The sequence below is a fragment of the Pelodiscus sinensis genome, chromosome 1, assembly GCF_052426305.1.
Source record: "Pelodiscus sinensis isolate ZL-2025 chromosome 1, ASM5242630v1, whole genome shotgun sequence".
In the NCBI taxonomy this organism is placed as follows: Eukaryota; Metazoa; Chordata; order Testudines; family Trionychidae; genus Pelodiscus; species Pelodiscus sinensis.
Genome location: NC_143052.1, coordinates 242,575,473 through 242,597,613, shown reverse-complemented (window position 1 = coordinate 242,597,613; position 22,141 = coordinate 242,575,473). Strand labels below are relative to the sequence as shown.

At 40.4% G+C, this 22,141-nt stretch overlaps 1 protein-coding gene across 17 annotated transcripts in view; it reads left to right on the top strand.

Annotated features, from left to right (window-relative positions):
• MCF2L (MCF.2 cell line derived transforming sequence like) overlaps positions 1 to 22,141 on the top strand; it is a 249,952-nt gene that overhangs the window by 189,938 nt on the left and 37,873 nt on the right. For 15 of the 17 annotated variants that reach the window (XR_012900192.2, XM_089775872.1, XM_075917740.2 and 12 more), the window contains 6 exons: positions 7,369 to 7,459; positions 12,756 to 12,875; positions 16,680 to 16,796; positions 17,304 to 17,453; positions 19,488 to 19,612; positions 21,109 to 21,223. Coding sequence is in view for 16 of the 17 variants with exons in the window: in XM_089775872.1 (XP_089631998.1) it covers positions 7,369 to 7,459; positions 12,756 to 12,875; positions 16,680 to 16,796; positions 17,304 to 17,453; positions 19,488 to 19,612; positions 21,109 to 21,223 (718 nt within the window). In the remaining variant the exon portion in view is untranslated. Of the gene's footprint in view, positions 1 to 6,623; positions 7,204 to 7,368; positions 7,460 to 12,755; positions 12,876 to 16,679; positions 16,797 to 17,303; positions 17,454 to 19,487; positions 19,613 to 21,108; positions 21,224 to 22,141 lie in introns of those variants that run through there. The other 2 variants (XM_075917912.2, XM_075917179.2) reach the window with 2 other exon arrangements.

Here is a 22,141-nt window from a genome sequence, read left to right as displayed (position 1 = left end):
TCAGGTTATATGTGTATTTACTGAAAAAAGGGTCTGTTCAGGTTTACCTGTTATTCAGATTGCCCATATCTTCCTATTATAATACCAGTTTCCAGTTGCTTATAATTTTCACAAACTTTTCCTGTTTGGGTTGAAAACTTCCAATCTGTTTGAAAAATTTCATCCAAAATATTTCTACAGTTTGCAACCGAGATTGGGGAAAATGAGTTATTCTGCCGATGTTAAAAATATATTCTATAAATCTTGTATTTGGACCCATACACTGAGCTCAAGGTTTGGAACAGTGACTTGGAATTTTGTAGATGGGTGGCCTTTGTCATCCCTTTGAAAATCCATTCAAATTTGTCAGTTATTAGCTTTTCAAAAATTGCAGTTCATATATGCTCAGTGCAAATTTAGCTGCAGCGTCTCAGCTAAAAACTAAAAAAAGATTATGTGCACTCAGTATTCTCCAGCCCAGGCCTAATTCATTTGTAGGCCTGGTCTTCTACAGGCTAGGGCCATGTAACAAATTAGAGCAGCAAGACCATCTCTCCTGTGCTCTCAGTGCCTCTCCTGTGGACACGAAGCCAGTGAGAAGGAGCCTGCCTGATTCAAATGCATGAGGGACAAGGGACGGGTTGTGAGTTGTGGCAAGGGAGACTAGAACTGACTAGTGCAGGCTGTGGCAGGAGAGAAGAAAATCGGGAGGAAGGAAACCTAGAGTTAGCTAACCAAGTTAGGGTTGCAAACTCTCTGGGATTGGCCAGCCGTCTCCTGGAAATAACTATGGAAAGCAATTCTGCCAATTTTAATAGGCTATTTTAAAGAAAATGACATTGTCATGGGAAGGGGGTGGAATCTCCAGGTGTAACTTCAGCCAGAGTTGGCAACCCTAAGCTAAGGAGACTAGGAGCCAAAAGTGGTGAAACTGGCTGGACAAGAAGATGGGACTGGCCAGGTGAAGAGAATGGGACTGGGATGAGGAAATGAGTGGGAAAGACAGGGATGTGCAATGACAAGCTGGTGGGCACAAGCTAGAAGGGATCAATTGGGGTGGGAGGACTCTGCCCATTGGAACAACCTCCTCATCTGAGCCTAGAATGGAACCCAACATTCCAGTGTCTCACCATGCCACTGAGGTTAGCAAATATAGGTAAGTTTATGAGGAAATTCATAATTCTGTATTCAGAGTAGGGATGTTTAATTTCACGGAATTTTCATTGACTACTTGAGTAGTCGATAAGAAGGAGGTGGGGCACTTGCTGCATTTCAAAAGCAGAAGTGCAGCAGTCAGAACCGACACGAACTGAGACTGCTTCAGTCCCTGCTCATGCCATTTTTCCCACTGTGCCTCTGCCTCCCCGGCCTCCCACACAGACAGTGCTGGGGGAAACCTGCTTTTAAGTGACTAGTGGAGTCACTACTTGACTCAACTTATCAGATAGTCGACTATTCACTTATGTCCCTAATTCAGAGCAGGGATTGAATAGCATGCAGCAAATAAGTCCTGGATTACACACTGAATGATGAGAAGAAAATAACATATTGAATAGCAGCTCCTTAATTGAGCACCATCCACCATATACACTGAATGAGGCAGGGATGCTGTGTTGTGTGGTCATGTAATTAGGCTATATCATAATGCATATCCACATGTATATGAATTAAGATTTCACAGGCTTGCAGTGTAACCTTTATGGTCTATAGGACAAGACAGTACTGCAGAGGCTGCTATTCCCTCATTTCTACAGTGGCTGTTTGCTAAGTGTGTCTCTGCAGATGCTGAATCTCTCTCTGCAGATGCGTAGTTGAGGGAACACTGAAAATCTTAAGAGCAGATGTACACTTAATAGGAACTTGCATCAACTACTGGTCCAGTGCATATTTTGTCAGGAACTTACGTAACTGTTTCCTAGACAGTCAAGGAAGGTTGGAAATAGGCAGATGCGGCCCGTGCATATAGGCCAACTAGGCCGTCACCTAGGGTGCTGTAATGACGACGTCATGCCATTGAGGGCTGTGGAGGTGTGGGCACCAATCGCGCATTCTGCCTGGGGCATGGGGGTGCCGATCGCACATTTCACCTGGGGTGCCAGCTGCTGGCAGCCTGCCTTGGGCCGCCCCCTGGAAATAGGGAATCCTGTATTCCGAATTTGACTGGAAAGGTGATTGGTTGTAAACAATAGAGCCAAGCACATGCCCGCCTCCCGCCCAGCTCTCCCAGCCCCTGTCTGCTCTTGCACCCTCCCACCCTTCCAGACATCCCATCTTCAACCTGCTCCTGCATCTCCCTGCCAGCCAGACCTCCGCTCCCAGCCCACTCCATCACCCTATCTCCCACTCAAACCCTCACTCCATCCCTATCCAACTCCCTGGCAACCCTTTCCCACACATTGAACCCTCATTTTGGCCTTACCCCAGAGCGTAGCTGGGGGGGGGCCCACCAAATCAACTAACCCTGGAACCCCAAAAGAGTTAATCTGGCCTGTGTAAAGCCCTGAAGCTTGGTACTTCATGCCTCCTCTCTTCTCCCTCTCCTACCATGGGGCTGGAGCACCAGGGGAATGAGTTATCTCAGTTGGTAGCCACTTCAGTGAGGGTTTTGGAGTTTTGTTTTTGGGGGGGTTGCCTCTCCCCTGTGTGGCCCCTGACTGATTTTTCTGTAGATCAGTGGTCCCCGACCCAAATATTGGTGCCCTATGATAATTCAGATGGTTTAACCATAGATTTCCATAGGACTGCTACTTTTTACAATTAAGATGCATTACTTTTCTACTTTTACTTGAGTAGTTTTCCAGAAGGATACTTTGATTTTTACTTAATTACATTTTTTTTCAAAGTAGCAGTACTTTTACTCAAGTAACTTTTGTGGGTACTTTTTCCACCACTGGTGGAGATGCTCCCAATTTCGAAATAAACTACACAATTGACCACTCAATTGGAATAGCTTATTTTGAGTTAAATTCTGCTGTGTAGACACACCCTTACAGAAATATTTAGTATCATGAGCTTTCATGGCTAAAGCCCACTTCATCAGATAAGTTGTACAATGGAATTTCACCATCCAATTACAGAAACATACTGCAGAATTGGAATTCATCTACAAAATTGGGATTGAATGAAGACATGAACTGATTAGTGCATTACAAAGCCTATCTCCCATGCCTTTAATATCAGCATTTTCATATCAAAAGCTATGAATGGGAGACACGCAGCCCTCTTAATTAGCTTCATTAACATGGGCCCTACAATTGACAGGTACTTTTTTTCCTGATATATCTTGCTTTCTGTTATTTCTACTCTTAACTCATCTGAGGTGGGTTTACCCATGAAAGTGCATCATTCTATGTTTTTGTTTTGTTTTGTTTAGTATAAAGTACCACAGGACTACTTGTTTTTAAGAAATATATGTATTTTTCTAGACTCTGGAATTTCTTCTTCAAAATCACACAGGCAATATTCAGTCTTGGACCAGTGACATGTGTAAGGTCTAGGGATGCCAGGTGTCTGGTTTTGAACCGGACAGTCCAGTATTTGAGCTTTCTGTTCGGGAAACAAATTGAAAAAATATATATGAGAAAATATAAATGTCCGGTATTTTCTAAATAAGATGTAATGTAGATTGTGATGTAATGTCAAGTGTGTCTGGTATTTTTGTTGAAACCATCTGGCAACCCTAGTTGTTACACCTTGGTTCGGTGATGTGATGGGAGCCTCAAGGGTTAAAGCCGACTACCCAGTGAAAACTACTGGATGATGGTGAAACAAATGATTTTTATTAAGTGGTCAAAACCAGCAATTAACAAGTAGGTGTTTAAACTAGCAATTGCTCAGTACTTTTACAGCATAGAAAAGCTTGGGCACAATTATACCCAACTGATTACAATTCTTTGATTACAATTTACTTATATCAAATCACTATCCCTAATTCGCCTAAGGCAACGTAGCATACAAATGAAAAATACAAAAAACAAAGCCAAAATAATGATAATAAAAGAACCACCCACAGCCAATCCCTCCAATGTCACTTTAGGACAGCTGGTGGAGTTAGTCATTGATTTTTTACTGTTACAAGTTGACAACTCAAAGGTTTTTCTTCTAACACTAATACCTGGGCTAAAGCTTAACCCTTTCGCATAGCACAAAATCACACTATCTATTCAATACAATTAATATGACTTACTTATACTTCACAGGATTATAGGATATAATTAATACAGCTTAACTATTAACTAAACCACCAATTAATAAATTTAAGCAATACTTACAAATCCTGCAACGATAACAACATAAAGACACACTAGAACTCGGAGCATGCTCAGGACTCGTGCACCCCTATATTTGACTCGAAGGGTGGGGAGGCAGCCTCAGGGTGATCAATCCTTTAGCCGGGCAAAAAAAAGACACATGCCCTCAATACACGGAACCTCCGTCGAACAAAGGGGTAGAGGGTCTCTTATACAAAAATTCGGTGTCTGATGCCATGCTAGGGTCTGCATTTGGCAGGGCCTGATAGGCTAGTGATGAGGTAGTATGACAATACTGCCCTATAGGAATTTTCGTGATGTATGCATGATCCCCTCGTGGACAGGACCAGATGGGGCATAGTTAGTGTAAGACAATTGTGTTTTATTACCCTATGTTTACTTTTTCCCTTGCCCCTAAGACTGGTCAAGCTACGGTCAAATGAGGCTTATCTGTAAATTCAGCTAGGCGTTATCTAGTTATGCTTACCTCCCTATTTTCTTGGTGCCTTTGAGTTCCAGGATGCCTATAAGGTCAAATTCCATTCACAGAAACTGCATTGTGCTTCCCATGCTCCTCTGAGTATCTGGGTTTTGTGTGAGGGGCGTTGTGTGGCAGGATGGGCTATACGCGAAGGCCGTGGATAGAAAAAGCCTGCTTTACAACACTAGTAAGGTCTGATATCTTGCAAATGTTCAGCACTATTAGGAATGTTGTTGTTTTTTGATAATTAGTATTATTTCCAATTATTGTTTTTTGTAGTAGTGCCCACATGTGCTTTCCAGGAAGAAATAGTAGATTTTACACAGTTCTACCAGCTACAGTAATAGATAATTAATAAAAATTCTGTTGTACTTCAATTATTAAACCCTGTTTCTGTATGTTATATATGAAAGCCTACAGTTGAATTTTCAGCAAAAAAATAGATACCCTGTATGGTTTATCGTTTTTAATATTTGAATATAAGAAATTTGAGAAATATTATTTATTTGAATTGCAGGAAAGTGGATTTCCTCCAAAATAAAAAAGAAAACAAACTCTAACTGTTACAATGCAAAATGCAAACGGATAGTTGTTTAGGAGCCATATTATTGAGATGGCCAATTTGAAAGCTATGTATGAGGGGCCTCGTGGCTTCATGCAGGCTGATGGGTCTACCTGTGCAGAACAGCTTTCAGAATCAGGGCTTTTGAGTGGATGCAGGAGCAACCCTGAGGTTCTTTGACTCTCTGAGCAACTGGCATGTGCTGTGCAGATGACTCACTTGATTTATAGCAGTGGAGTACATCATGTTGTAGGAACCCTCAGGGATCATCCGTGTATGAGAGAGCCATGTGGGAGGTGTAGTGAACCACATGGCCTCAGACACTAACAGAATTTTCTTATCCATTTAATAATGAAATAATTTTACAATTTGAATCTGACCTAATTGGATGTCAGTGCTCGCCAGGTGGTGTGTATAGGTTAAAAAGACTAATAAAAATATAAAGATCTTGAAAAGCATCATGAACCCAAAATAAGCTGCAGCTCATTATTTGAATGTTTGCATATTTTGTCTGGGATTATGAGCTGGTAAATTTACAGGGCTAGAATCCACCCCAGAGTGGATTGGGCAGGCTTATGAGTTAAATGCTCAAAAGTTGTATGTAGCAGTGATAAAGTTAACCTAAACCAGAGATATGAGTTACAGGCAGCATGTGGTGTTACTGAAAAGCTCTAGGGCATCTGAAGCCTTTCTGTGGTAAAACAAAACAACTGTTTGGTTTGGGTTGATACATGCATTGTTTAGTTTCTTTCTTTCTTGTTAGTATTCCTGCCTTTCTTGTTACTTTTGGAAGCCTAATTCTGTTTTTTCTGTTCCCATGAATAGTTAGCCCATACTTTTGGTCAACTCGCAATGAGAAAAAAGGGGGGGGGGGATACTAAGACCTACAACAGTAAATAGTAAATCAGGAGACCACAGTGGGAATTTTCATCCACTATAACACAGTGTTTATCTGTATTCAATTTAGCTGACAATATGTAACTCGCTTCTGATAAATCACCAGTGCTAAATATGCAAAAATGTTTCCATATCATTTTACAAACCGAAAATAAAAAGCACCATCATTATACTGACAATAAACAAACCATGATTTGTAATATTTACAATCATAGCATGCAGAGCCCCCTACAATGTAATTCTACATCAGTTTATATTTTTCTTTGATTATTGCTGTGTTCAGTTATAGAATGTTATAGCGTATACAGTTTACCAAATGTACCAAAAATTAGCAATTTAAGTCAGTCTATACTTGTCTATCATTTTCACTTCTGTTGTGATTGGCTGGCAGTCAGGAGCTGGCATTACGCAATTGGCTTTGATATGAAATTACAAAAACAGGAGCAGATCTCTGTATTTGTACTCCATGACTGTAGCACATGCAGCTGAACAGAGCAGAAAAACAAAGCTCATCTTTACACAAGGATTCAAGTGAGATCTTTCTCACAGATGTTTCCATCTCAAAGAAGTATATCTTATCTGACCTTTCTAGTGTACAAGTTTCACCTCTTGGTGCCTTAGGAATTTTTTGTCTTGGTGAATATAATAATTGCCCTAAGAAGAGATTTCTAACATGGATGACTATGACAATTTCAGATGGAAGGACTAATGTAATACATGGATCTTAAAAACTCGATGGTTTTGAAGGGATTAAAACACAAGTATAACAAGAAGCAAAGCCAGCCCGAAAAAGGAGTAAGAAAACAGATGCAAAAGGAAAATGATTTTGTTTTTATCCAGGAATAGTGAAACTGAAAACTATATGAAAGACATTTACACTGGCAACAGAAATCATGAAAAATCAAAGGGATTTGTATTCCACTGAAATATTTGTAAAGGCTATGCAAAAGCTAGCTTCCTGTGGACAAGCGCAATATATAGATTGATTGTCAAGCTGCATGGAATCCTTTTGGGAGGGCTGCATCCTCCTAATGGTAGATCAGATATCTTTATGTATATATTTAAAATATATAAATTAAGGCTCAGCACAAGAAAGGTTAACCTAGTTGATTTTTTAACTGTGAAATATTGCTAGTGACGATCAGATTTTTTTCATCTGTATGTTTAACTACAGGTTTTTTTGCTTCCCCCAAATGTAGTTTACAAGATGCTGGAATTGGATTTATCCTTGTCATAGATCGAAGGCAAGACAAATGGACCTCTGTGAAAGCCTCCATACTGCGAATAGCGGTGAGTTCTTCTGTTAAGGACTTTATGGCAGTCTTTTGAGGCTGAACCCATCTATATATTAAATGCAGTAAGCATTTTTCTATTCCCAAATTGCACCATATAGCTTTTTGTTAGACACATTCTAACTGTTCTTATGACTTAACCCATCAAGACCCAGTGGCATAGGTATGCAGTATTCTTACAGTGTAGTCTGTGTGGTTTCATTCCTGCCAAGTTTCAAATGGTAGAAAGCTAGTATTGCTGAGCCATATTCACTGCACTGATCAAACAAGCTTTGCTGGGTTTTTTTAAATAAGGATAATGATTTGAAAAATGCCCCTATAAGTTTAAATTGAAACCATCACGGTATTTGTTTAAATATCTGAAACTCCAGTTACAAAAGTACATTTCTAGGAAGAAGTTATGTGATTTAATATTTCAAAAGATGGACACTACATATTTTTAAAATCTGCTAATAATGGTTCCATAGCTTTAAAACAGGCTTAGAAGAAGACGCCTATAGAATGTGTTTTTGATGTTTTTGGCATGTTTTTCATAGCTTTTTAAAAAAAACTACCTAAGCTTACCTAACATACCTTTCCATTTATAATTTTTAAATATTAATATATATACATGATTTTTAGACAATGAAGGTTATTTTAGTATATAAGTTCCAAAAGAGAGGCATGTCTAAATGAATGAATACTCATATATTTACTTATCAGGTACTATTCATAACCTTTGCCTTTCTTATTTTAGCCTATTTTGTCATGTTGTATTTCAGAATATTTACCATTAAGTGCAAAGCCACAGAGCTTGTAACCTGTTTCTGTATATGGCTTCTACTTCTGGGAGGTAAAAGCAAGTCAGAATCAAAGCTGCATTTGTTCTCTTGGCATTGCTGCTTTGCTCTTATAGCATTGCCACAAGGAACCTTGTCTTTTATAGAGTGGCAATTCGTTTGTTTTAAACAGATTTGATAATCTGCTATTACCATAATAGGACTTGGAATTTTCTGGGCATTAAAATATGTTTAATAAATTATTGAAAATGCTGGAAAAAAATGAATCCTGATAGTACTTCATGAAAATTAAAGATTGAGCCTTGAGAAGATTCCAGTACTGAGAACTGAAAAGAGCTGAGTTGGAGTGATAGGGGGTGATTAAAGAAATAGGATTCACTCTCTGGTAGTTTAGAAACTCCTCCCAAAAATTCAGCTTTTCTGCTTGTTATAAAATCACAGTTGGTTGTAAAATTGCCTTTGTTGATTTTTTGGTAATCATAATAAAGTTTAAAGTTTGAGGTAAGCTCTAATGGTGTGGTTTTAAGCACCAGCTACGTATAAAGCAGTGGTCACCAACCAATCAGGATCTATTGGTAGAGAAAGGCAGAGCAGGGGGTCTCCAAGTGCTGTGCTTGTCTGCAGACACTACTCCTGCAGCCCCCATTGATCAGTAATGGGGAACTGTGGACAGTAGAAGCTGTGGGCTCAGGGCCTGTAACTGAGGGGCAGCACATACAGCCATTACTGTACATGCCAGCTGCTTTTAGGAGTGGTGCAAAGCCAAGGCATAGGCCTGTCTTAACCTCACTGATCCACCACCATCAATTAAAGGGTGCCCAGCCAAAGCCTGCTTCCTGAAGCTCTGTCCCAGCCCTAAACTCCCCTTCTACACCCAACCTGCTGCCCCAGATGAGTTCCCCTGCACCCAAACTCCTTCCCAGAGCTTGCACCCGAAACCCCTCCTGGACCCCAATCCCCTGCCCTGGGATAAGACTGGAGACCCTCCCGTACTCCAATTTGGGCTGGAACAGGGGTTCAAGAACTGCATTCATGGATATTTGTTTGTTTGGAATTATTTCTATACACAAATTTTGTTTGCGGTCCACAGGTTAATTTAATGATGGAACAAAATAAACTTAATGACACAATGAAATTGTTTCAGATGCAGATATTCTGCATTAGCAGTGACTGACAAAAAGAGCTAATGCCCCATTCCCAGCTGGTGTGCCTTTCACAGCTCTATCTGGGGATTAGTTCTTCCCAGTGTGATGTCCCCTTACTTCTCTTAGCTCCTGATGTGATCTGTCATGCTCTCTAGGAGTCAGTGTTTCCTCTTCATGGCTTGACCCTCCAGTTAGAACACTTTGCAGTTTTCCCTTCAAGGGTAACACAGTCTCACCAGACCAGCCACTGTCCTAAAGGCTGGAAGGAGAACCTAAGTCTACCTCCTACTCTGGGTTCCAACCCAGGCACCCTACTCCATGGATCAGTATTGCCCGTAAAGGTGTTAATATCTGATGCTGATGGTTACTGGAATTGCAGTGAATCGGGTAATATGTCCATGTACCATTCCTGTCTAGTGGGTGGCATTTTAATTCTTCCATTGTGTTCTAGTTCCTCTGCTGCTAATAGTTAATGGTGATTTATTAAGAAGTGAGATGTGCTTTTAGATCAGCAATGGGCAACCTAAGCTAATGAGTGGGCTGCATGAATGCCCCTCCTTCATCTCAGTGGGCAGCAAGATTGTTGTAACCAAGACGATCTCCCAAGATAGGGTAGTTCTGCTAACTGCGCTGGCGTACCTAGAGTTCGTGGCGTGTGCTGATTGAACCGTATCAGTACTTTGGATGCAGAGGGAGCATAGGGCTTTTACAGTCAACATTGCATGCAATCAGAATGCACCTCACTTCATGTGTCCTTGCTTTACATGTGTGTTACTGTAGTAATACCAATACAAAAATAAATGACCCTGACAGAAACCAGCAAAAATTGGCAATCCTGTGCATGAGCAATGGTAAACAAAATATTTTACGGACAGCACAAAGAACTCTGATGGGCCACGTGTGGCCCACCGATGTTTTGGATGCTGCAACATCTGTGCATGGTGCCGATGTGACATTACAAATACAGGCAGTCCCCGGGTTACGTACAAGATAGGGACTGTAGGTTTGTTCTTAAGTTGAATCTGTATGTAAGTCGGAACTGGCGTCCGGATTCAGCCGCTGCTGAAACTGATCAGAATCTGGACGCCAGTTCTGACTTACATACAGATTCAACTTAAGAACCCCAGGCATCCCCAAGTCAGCTGCTGCTGAAACTGATCAGCGGCTGATTCCAGGAAGCCCGGGGCAGGGGCTTCCTGTAGTCAGCCACTGGTCAGTTTCAGCAGCGGCTGACTTGGGGACGCCTGGGGCAGAGCAGCTGGGGTGCTGCCGGGTTGGTCCTGTAGCGCCAAGAGCGGCGCTACGGGACCAACCGGCAGTGTCCCAGCTACTGTACCACAGGCGTCCGGAGCAAAGCCGCGGAGCACGGGGGCAGCGGGACAGCCCAGACGCGCCATGGCTGTCCTGCTGCCCGCGTGCTCCGCGGCTTTGCTCTGCTTTGCTCCCCGTCTCCCTGGTCTGCAGACCAGGGGGACGGGGAGCAAAGCAGAGCAAAGCTGCGGAGCTCGCGGGCAGCGGACAGCCCAGACGCGTCTGGGCTGTCCGCTGCCCGCGTGCTCCGCCGCTTTGCTTCCTCTCCCTGGTCTGCTGGAGACCAGGGAGACGGGCCCCGTTGGTAACTGCGGATCCGACATAAGTCGGATCCGCGTAACTCGGGGACTGCCTGTAGTGTACACCCTAGTGACAACAATAAAGTCCTAGACTGTGAGCTGTTTGGGACAGAGTTTTGTGTAGAAAGGAAGTACTGTGGTATTGTGGGTATTATCACTGCATGAATAATAATAGCCTGGGTGGTCAAGGATTAGTTAATGCCATGTAAAAGAGAATTTACCATAACTTTCCCCTACATGTTGTAGGAATCTTTGTCTTTTTTTTTTTTTTTTTCATTTCCTGACCTAGAAATTCATAGCAGAGCCTGCTCCAACAGTAAAAAGTTGATATTTTTCTATGATTTTGCCCCCTTCTCTTACACTGTGAAGAATTAGACACTTGCACAATAATGAACATTAAAACGTAAAATGTGACATTAATAAACACACCAAGTTCATCTATGGAGGGGTTGTGCTTAAGAGTTGTCAAGGAGCAGTATTAAAAAGGCACTGTGCATTTTGTTATGTCTGCTTAGTACATGGTGGGCTTCATAACAAACTTGCTCCTTGATTGTAGCAAAATTGGGTATTTTCTGTCCTTTCTTCTATGCTCATCGTAAAGACGACAAAGTTAAAATGTGTTCTACAAATGTCCTTTGTCATGTTCTTGTCTCTGCATGTCACCAGGACTTTCTGAAAAAGGCATAAAAAGAATACAGTTATCTAGATAGCGATGATAAGCTCAGATAAAGAGGGGCATCAGGCATCTGTCCAGTATTGTTTACTGTAGCAGTTCTCCAATTTTACCATTTCACACAGAAAGGTCTTCATATTCTCTCAACTATTTGCTCTCAAGTGATGCCCTCCCTGCTGTGCAAGGTGTCGTTTACAAGAGAGAAAAGCTGTGGATGGCTAGGGGAACTGGAGGCAAGTGGAGATGAATGAATGTGTAGGCAAAAGTAGAATTGCAGAGATCTTGCACTTAGTGCAGTAGGAGAGGGGAAACTACTCCACACTTTTGAGTATAGAGTAACTTAGGGTAATGATCCTGATAGCATTTTCTAAAGTAGACTGATTGGAGGGGAGCATAAGTTTATACACTTTTCCTTTATATATTTACTTTGGATCAATAATGATAAAAAAGAGACAAATTTCAGTTCAGATTAATGATTAACAAGTTTGACATTCATGTAAGTATATGGCATTAATTGCTCTGCACAGTATAATTCATCATTCAAACACTTCACAGTGAAAGGAGCAAAATAGTTAAATCCTAATTCCAACAGAGGGGCGAGTTTTTACAAGTTTCAATTATAGGCCTTTTTCAGTTTTTATTCAGTGAAGCATTTATGTAGCTCTTCTTTGCTACAATTAGCACATGGTTTAGCACTGGTTCCACATGGTTTAAAGATACATTTATGGCAGTGTTTCTCAATGAGTGGTACGAGTACCCCTAGGGGTACATGAGAGAAGTCTGGGGGGTACGTCAACACAACTGAAATTTGGAGAAAACTGAATTTTTGTGTTAAGTTTTACAGCACTTTATTTTTGTACTTTTTACATCCAAAAATTTCATCACCCGCCCAGTTACGATTAAGTTATTTAAACAAATGTGTTGCAATGGTAGAAAAAAAATTTGTGTGTCTGAAAACTATAGGTACTGGGGGTACTTTATAATTTTTAAAGGGGTACTTTATAAAAAAAAAGGTTGACACACACTGATTTATAGAACCCAGTGTTACAGAATGTAACATGACAAACCTGTTTAATGATACTTGCAGGCATCTTTCCCAGGAAACCTGCAGCTAGTCCTTGTTCTGCGCCCAACAGGATTTATCCACCGAACTCTCTCAGACCTCGCTTTCAAATTCAACAGAGATGAATTTAAAATGAAGGTACCAGTAAGTATTTCTTTGCCTCAACTATGCTGGCGGTGACCTATTAAGGTACTTAATCCAGACAGTGTGCATATTAGCAAATTTTTAAAAATTGCTTACATGTTACTTTAACAAGTTGCTAATATTCCCTTCTTGAGAATGGTACTCAAGTGGGTGATGGTATTGCAACTATAAGCTTTCTTGAAACAGAATATTTAGATCCATTTCAGTCTGGCTATAGGCTGGGTTTTGGAACTGAAACTGCCTCAGTCGCCCTGGTAGACAACCTACACTGGGAGATAGACAGGAGGAGTCTCTTGGACCTCTCAGCGGCTTTTGATACCATTGACCATGGTATCCTTCCAAATGCCTGGCAGAGTTGGGTATTGGAGGCACTGTTCTGCAGTGGTTCCAGTCTTATCTTTGGGATGCTTTCAGAAGGTGGAGCTAATGGTGATTGTGCTATGGGGTCCCGCAAGGTTCTGTCTTGTCCCCTATGCTGTTTAACATCTACATAAAGCTGCTGGAAGAGGTCGTAAGGAGGATGGTGACATCGATATGCAGATGACACCCAACTCTATTTCCCTCCTGACATCAGAACCAGGTGTGGCGGTAACTGATCTAAACCGGTGTCTGGACATGGTGATGGACTGGATGAAGTCAAATAAGCTGAAGTTGAATCCAGATAAGACTGAGGTCCTGTGGATCAGGAGGCCATCTGTTCAGGAATGTGGCATGGTACCTGTTCTAGACAGGGTTATTCTTCCCCTGAATGAACAAGTATGCAGCTTGGGAGTCCTCCTGGACCCTTTTTTAACATTTGAGAACCAGATTTCTTCGGTGGCAAGGAGTGCTTTTGGGCATCTTCATCTGATCCGCCAGCTGCGACCCTTCCTGAACAAGCATGACTTGGCCACAGTGATCCATGCTCTTGTTACATCCCGACTGGATTACTGTAATGCGCTTTATGTGGGGCTGCCTCTAAAGAGCCTTCGGAAACGTCAACTGGTTCAGAATGCAGCTGCTGGAGTTTTAACTAATACTTGTTATATAGAGTACATTATGCAAGTGCTCTGGCAGCTGCACTGGCTTTCGGTATGTTTCCCGGCACAATTTAAAGTCTTGGTTATGACCTATAAAGCCCTAAATGGGTTGTCCAGGGTATCTGAAGGATGATCTATTCTCATATGAACCTGCCCTGGGGATTGAGGTCAGCTGGGGAAGCTCTGCTCAGTGTTCCTCCACTTCTGGAGATAAGATTAACATCTACGCAGAACAGGGCCTTCTCAGCTTTTGCTCCCAGGCTGTGGAATGCTCTTCCTCGGGATATTCACATGGCTCCAAAGTTAGAATTGTTTCAGCGTCAGGCTAAAGCCACCCTTTTTACTTGTGCTTTTATTGGGGAGTGGAGAGGTCTAGATGTTTTTAGCAAGCTTTATATCCCCTATGGAATCTTGTATTTTAATTTTATATATATATATATTTTTTTATTGTGTGTTAAAATATTTTTGTAAGATGCCTCAAATATTTTAAATAGAGAGGTGGAGCAAAAATATTTAAATGAGCAAATAAATAAATAAATAAATTTGTCTGTACTGTTCCATGCTGTTGTTCTGTTCCCAAGGAGTCTTTTTTTTAGACAAAATAAAAGTATTTTTAACTTGTGAGTAAACATAAAATGAGTGATCTAATATCACGCACTTAGCTAAACTCTAGAATTTTTATTAACATATGTAAATGCACAGATTTGTTATGTAAAATATAGTGTATGTACTTTTAAAAGACCTTGTTCATTTATATCTTTGTATTGTGTGTGTGTGTGTGTGTGTGTGTGTGTGTGTGTGTGTGTGTGTGTTTACATCGTTGAACAGCAGGAGAATGATTTCATTCCCAGCTGTTTTCAAGTTCATTACTGAATATCATTTATGTTTGCTAACACTTCTGTTTCTCCAAACTAAAACCCCTTATATGTAATGTAATTTTTAATAATACACAGCTACGGGGCCTGGGTTTGGTTTTTTTTCAACCCAGTCTTCTTTTTCTCTCCCCCTCCACTCCAAGATTATTTGTGGGAACAATTAATGAACATTTAAGTAACAACTACTTTACTGCAATCACAAAATAGTAACCCAGCTAAACTACATCAGTTTATAGCCACTTAAAATTTTGGGTGAAAATGTGCAGTCTTAATTATGTTTCCCTGAAAAGTGGAACCTGAATTTTTTTACAATATAGTATCACTGGGCAATTTATTATGTGATTGAGGAATGGTCTACACTACTATGATAAATCAATGTTATTTGCCCAACTTCTGTTATGTGAACAGTGTAATTGAAGTTGACATAGTTAGATCCACTTACCACAGTGGCTACACTGCACTGTGTTGATAGCAGAGCATTTCCCGTTGACTTTCCTTATGCTTCTCAGGGAGGTGGAGAACACAAATTGATGGGAGAGTGTTCTGCCATTGATTTAAATGTGTCTTTACCAGGCCCTGATTGCATTGAAAGCAGCAGTGCCAATCTACCAGCAAGTGTAAACATACCCTTTAAGCACCTTTTTCTTTTGCACAGATGACTCTTTTTATCCTATCTATAGGGACATCCTCTGCAAATTCAAAAATGTGGGTTATATTTTGGAACTAAAGCAAACATTTAAAACTCCTGTTGCGTGCTATTGCATGCTGCATTTTGGTTCTCTCCCTTTCTCCAACATATCTATGATGTCATTGGTATGATGTGAATTAACTGAATACCATAGCTTTCAGAAAATAGCCGTATATTGTGTGCCAAAAGCAAGACTGATGGCACTATGTTATACTGTACAAATGCCTTCCTCAAAACATACTACTTAGCATAAATAAAATGCTGGTGATTATGTCTGCATTCATTACATTTGTAATATCTTCCAGCTTAAATTAATTTTGTGTGCTGTTGTATACATGAAGGAAACAAATCCACCCTATGCTTCTTCCCTTGATTTCAATATCCTGAGTAAAGAATGTAGGATTTGTTCCAAAGTTTCTAATGTGATTCTTGTCATTGATTTGGTCATATTTGGGGCCCTACCAAATTCATGGCATTGAAAAACGCATCACAGACCAATGAAATCTGGTCTCTCCCACCTCCCCTGTGAAATTTGGTGTTTTGTGTTCTTTTATCCTGTACTGTTTCACAGGAGAGACCAGCATTTCTCAAATTGGGGTCCTGACCTAAGAAGGAATTACAGGGGAGTCAGTGTTATTTTCGGGGAGTTGTAGTAATGCTACTCTTATTTCTGTGCTATCTTTAGAGGTGGGTGGCCACAGCGCTGTGGCTGTTGGCCTAGTATTCAGTTCTGAAAACAGCACTCCGCAAGTAGCAGCACACCCCAGAAGTACGGGTGACAGTACCATGCCATGCTTGCTTCTGTGCTGCTACTATAAGAGCTGGATGGCCGAGAGTAGTGGTTGCTGATTGAGGGCCCAGCTCTGCAGGCAGCAGCACAAAAGTAAGAGTGTCAATACCATACCATGCCATCCTTAATTCTGAGCTGCTACTGGCAGTGGTTCTGCCTTCAGAACTGGGCTCCCAGCCAGCAGCTGCTGCTTTCCAACTGCCCAGATCTAAAGGCAGCGCTGCTGCCAGCAGGAGCACAGAAGTTGAGTAGCAGTACTACAATAACTTTGTGACCCTGACTCATAATCAGGTTACAGCCCTGTGAAATTTCAGATTTAGATTCAGATAGCTGAAATCCATGAAATTTATGATTTTTAAGATCCTACGACTATGAAATTAACTGACTAGAATTGACTCTAGTCATATTAATTCTCTTCTTTTATGGTTGCAGATCATAATGCTGGGCTCACTAACAGAACTGCATGGTTACATTGACAAAACACAGCTAACAGAAGAACTTGGTGGCACTCTGGATTATTGCCACGACAGATGGCTCTCTCATCGCACTGTAAGTCTTAGTTGGTGTTTTTTATTTTTCACAGTTTAATGGTCTCTCCTATTTTATACTTTTGTCCTATATAAAACACATTCTGGTTAATGCAAGCCGACATCAATTGAGTGAGGAAATGATCCCAGTGGTACTTAAGTCATCTCACTGAAATAACATAAGTAATGTGTTTGGGAGTGGTTTTCTTAGGACTTTGGAGCAAAAGAATATTATTGTTTGGGGCTGGGCTGGTAATGTTACAAGAGAGGAAAAAGGCTCAAGTTAAAAAATGGTTTAAAAAGTTATAAAAATGTGCAGAGAACACCTCTGATGTGAGTATAGATAAAAGTTGTGGTTAGGAAGCTAATGGTGAGGGTGTTTTATTTACAGCTCTTGCTGGCAAAATATTCTTTAAAAGAAACATTGATATCAAACTTTTAATTGTAGTCATAAGTTTGCATTTTTCTATGGGTGGGTGTGTGTGTGTTCAGAGCATGAAATGTTTTTAATTATTTTATATTCCAAAAGGCCATAGAAAGTTTCGCCCTAATGGTTAAGCAAACAGCTCAAATGCTTCAGTCCTTTGGGACTGAATTGGCTGAAACAGAACTACCAAATGATGTGCAATCAACCAGCTCCCTACTTGCAGCACATACTGAAAAGAAGGACAAAATGAAGGTAGGTGTGTCGTATGAAAGTGCTTTTAGTTAGACTTTAATTACTACTAGCAGTAAAAATACTGTTAAAATTTGAAAGCTTTTGTAAAATACTTAATGCTTTGAGACCTTTGAAATCTTCTTAATGCTACTGTTACCTTATTTTCACTAAAGATCAACCCAGGGTTACACACACATTGCTTTTATTAAATGCTGCTGTTGAATTAAATGGAAAAGGAATTGAACCTGATCTCTCTCTCACATCCATACACTCATATTCAAACAAACCAACCCCATCTTGCTTTTGCTAAAGTTACCAGTCTGTTGCTCACATTAACTCACTGGCCAAGAGAATTAAATGCAAGGGGGAAGAGTGAGGGCTTCCCTCGTTCTGGACTGATGGTTCGATCTTGATGAGACAAGCCTCGGAGATTCATGCAAGATGCCCTATCTTTTATAGGACTTTTTCTCCCATTCAAATCTATACCTTTTGCTGTGTTAGTTCTTAATCAATCAGGCGATGTCTACACTCACAGCTTCTTGCGCGAGTAATATGCAAATGAGGCTAAGTGTGGAATATCGCTGAGCCTCATTTGCATACCTAATGAGCCACCATTTTTTTCAAAAGAGGCTCTTGTGCAAGAAGGAGCATCTACACTGCCCCTTCTTGCTCAAGAAAAACCCTCTTGCTCAATGCCGTTCTTCTTGAAAAGTAATAGGTGTAATGGCACTGTGCAAGAAGGTTTTTCTTGTGCAAGAAGGGGCAGTGTAGATGCTCCTTCTTGCACAAGAGCCTCTTCTGAAAAAAAGGTGGCTCATTAGGTATGCAAATGAGGCTCGGCATATTCCACGCTTAGCCTCATTTGCATATTACTCGCGCAAGAAGCCACAAGTGTTGACATAGGATCACTGTTTTAACATCTATTTATCTGGAAGTCATTCTTCTTTGCCAACTGACATCAGTATGTTGGTGCCTCCTTCCCAGTGTTATTTCAAGTCTGTCTTGTATGTAAAAAGGTGCTTGCTCTTAACACTCCAAGGTTATCCATAATGTCCTGCATAAGTCTACTTTGTTTTGGGCTTCAATTTGTGGTACCTTAACCCCTCTTCTCCAAATATTCAAATTCCAAACTCATTCACCCCCTCTCTCCAGGCACTACACAGTTGTTTCACACATGGGTAAAGGGATACAATTGTCCATACAAAAAAATCAATCTATCAATCTATTTCAGTACAAAGAATCATTCGTCAGATCTTCTTTACACACAATCTATATTATAATTACATCTAAGAGCAACTGTGTGATCATGCTAAATCAAAGAATCCTTCTGATTTCTTCCTCACATACTGGGATATTACGGAGCTCAAAAGGTTACAACACTTACATTCACAGTATACTGAAACTTACATTTACATTATACTGTATTAGGTTGGAGGCTTTACTCACAGCTACCTGGCAGTATTTGAAGGTTAATACTAATCTTTATTCCTTGCACAAAATAATCCTGGAGGCTAAGAAGATATAGCACATACAAAATATAATCTTATGTTTGTGTAATGGAAATTGCTGTATAACCAAAGGTGTAATAATGGGGATATTTTTATTTTAATTATTTTTTTAAAAATTCATAACAATTTGTGTGCATACACTTGAAATTATTATTAAAAAGGGGCAAACCAGTTCAGATACTATTTTTTAAATCAATAATTTGAACCAAAACTAGTCTGCCAGCAGTTTCAAAATACAACAGCAAAAATTCTCAAGGTAAGGGTGGCACAAACCAGAAGCACTGGAATTTAGAAGAAGTGACTGCTATCATGAAACTTCCAACTCAGATTTGAAAGGTTGGAACAAGCTTGGAAAACACTGAGGTTTAACATTCAATACCTTTAGTTCATTACTTGTAATCAAATGACTTTATTAAATTGTTCTCACTTTTCTTTCTATAAAGATCACTTTATCTATAGTGCTTTGCAAGATGTCTTTAGAAAGACCACTAAAAACATGTGTTGGGTTTTTTGTTGTTGTTGTTGTTGTTGTTATTGTTTTCTGCAGGAGGATTTGAGGTTAGCATTAAAACACGGACATGATATCCTTGAAAGTATTAGAAAGCCAATTACTGAGAACCCTGACTACAAACTCAACCAAGATCAGCTTGACAATCAAACCACGGTGGAAAGGTGAGATGGATGAATTATGGAGTATGCATTAGTTTTTACTTGCACATTTTTTTCTAGTATTTAGTTTTTATACTCACAACACCTGGCAAAGTGACTCAATGTGGCCAATATTTAGAAGGTATTAGTAGTTGATAGCTTGTCTGCTCCAAAAGCTTTGTTGAACAAAGTTCTGCGAGGTTCTATTTTGTCTCCTTTGCTGCTTAGACTGCATGTGAGGGAGATCAGGATTCATTTGGAATTTCAGCGCCAGCAGTATGCTGCTGATGTTGCTCTGTCTCAATTTCATCTGGCACAGATTAAGGATGTTAAATATCAGTTAATTTACTAGTTGATAGCCATTTCTGCATTCCTCTTTTGAAATGTACAAGAGCCCCAGCTCTTTTTTTAGAAATTGCCTGAATAAATAAATAGATTCACATTTACTCAGTTCAGTTATAGATATTAAAGCTTCTCCTCTGGTTGGGTATGTCTACACTAGCCACCCTAGTTCAGACTAGGGTTGCTAATATAGTCATTCGAACTTGCAAATGAAGCCCTGGATTTAAATATCCTACACGCAGCACGGGCTAGGTAGTTCGAACTAAAGCTCCTAATTTGAACTACCGTTACTCCTCCTGCAATGAGGTAGTAACGGTAGTTCGAATTAGGAGCTTTAGTTCGAACTACCTAGCCCGTGTAGCCGCGGGCAGGTAGTTCGAACTACCAGGCATTTAAAAATGGCGGCGCCCGGGAACATGCAAATGAAGTCCGGGATATTTAAATTCTGGGCTTCATTTGCAAGTTCGAATGACATGTATATAGCATAAAGCTGCAGATTGATAGTCTCTGCATAGGAGAGAGGTATATAAAGGGTAACACAAACCAGAATTTAAGTGTGGGTATGTACCACATCAGGATCTAACCATTGCTATTAATTTTCCAAAAATGCTAACGTTCATGATGGATTTCTGTTTTACGTCAGTATTATTCAATAAACTATTGACATGCAATATCAAAAATGAGGAAAAGCTAACTAGTAGTTAGCACTGGCTCCTATCCTGCTAACAATAGTGCATCCAATTCAGTGTTTCTTGAAGTGGTCTGAGAAATCACTTTGAGAAACCTGCTAATTGACCACCCGAGTTTGTTTTTACTTACCGGCGCCATGGCCACCGAGCCTTACCACTCCCGTTGGCTCCAGTTTGCCATTGGCAGTCAAGGGGAGCTGCGGGAAGTGGCGGCCCAGCCCACACCATTTCCTGCAGCTCCCCTTGGTTGCAAACAGCAAACTTGAGCCAATGGGAGCCATGAGGCTTTGTGGATGCAGCTCTGGTAAGTAAACAAACTGATGCTGCTGGTTAGCAGGTTTCTGAAAGTAGTTTCGCGGACCACTTTGAGAAACACTGATCTAATTGTTTAGAAAAAGATTACTTAAAGGGAGGCTTTGAGTTGTCCACTAAAAGATACTATTGTCTCTCAGACTGTAGCCATCTCTTCAATGCTGTACTCTCTTTTAGGCTTCTGGATCAGTTAGATGAAACAGAGATTGCCTTTGATGAATTTTGGACTAAACACCATCAAAAGCTTGAGCAGTGTGTACAGCTTCGGAATTTTGAACAAGTTTTTGGAGAGGTGAGAATTTCTTGATGCTATTTAAATATTTTACATTTGTGTGTCCACTTTCATTTCCAAAGGATCCAAAACCATTTTCCAGATTATTTATATGTAACACTCTAATCCTTAAAGTAGTGTGTTTTTTCTTCAATCTATTTCTGCATCTCTCATGTGCAATTGAAAATTTTCTTACAGACTTTTTTCTTGTACTTTCCTCAGGCTATGTCTAGACTACAGAGGTTTTTTGGGAAAAAACTTCACTTACATCCACACTGCAATGCGTTCTTTCAAAAAAAAATCGAAAGAACGGAGGGGTTTTTCCGACATTGGTAAAGCTCTTTCTATGAGGAAGAAGCCTTTTTCCAAGAGAGCTCTTTTGGAAAAAGGCATGTGTGTATGGGGAAGAGGGAGTTCTTTCGAAAGAAGAGGAAAAAGCACAAGTGCACTGGTCCTACTGTATCCATAGTAATCACAGTTTAAATGCGAGATCGCTTCCATTCAGTGCGGATGCTATCTTTCAAAAAAGCAGGTCACTTTTTTGATGTGCTTTGGCAGTGTGGACACTCTCTTTCGGAAGAAGTTTTTTCAGAAGATCTCTTCTAGAAAAGCTTCTTCCGAAAGAAGCCTGCAGTCTAGATGTAGCCTCAGTCTTATATTCCATTATCACAGTATGTACCCTCTGAGTAGTCCGCTATTGTCCATGATACTTCAAGGATTATCATTCAGAAATAATGTTTACAATGATGTTGCAACCATATAGGTCCCAAGATATGAGACACACCAGGTGATCTTTTATTGGATCAACTTCTATTGGTGAAAGAGATGAGCTTTAGAGCTCTTCAGATCACTATGAAAGTAGGAGCCTCATTGACTTGAATATTTCTCTCTAAAGACGAAGTGTTCTACTTGCAGTGTTCTGATCTCCACTGACCAGCA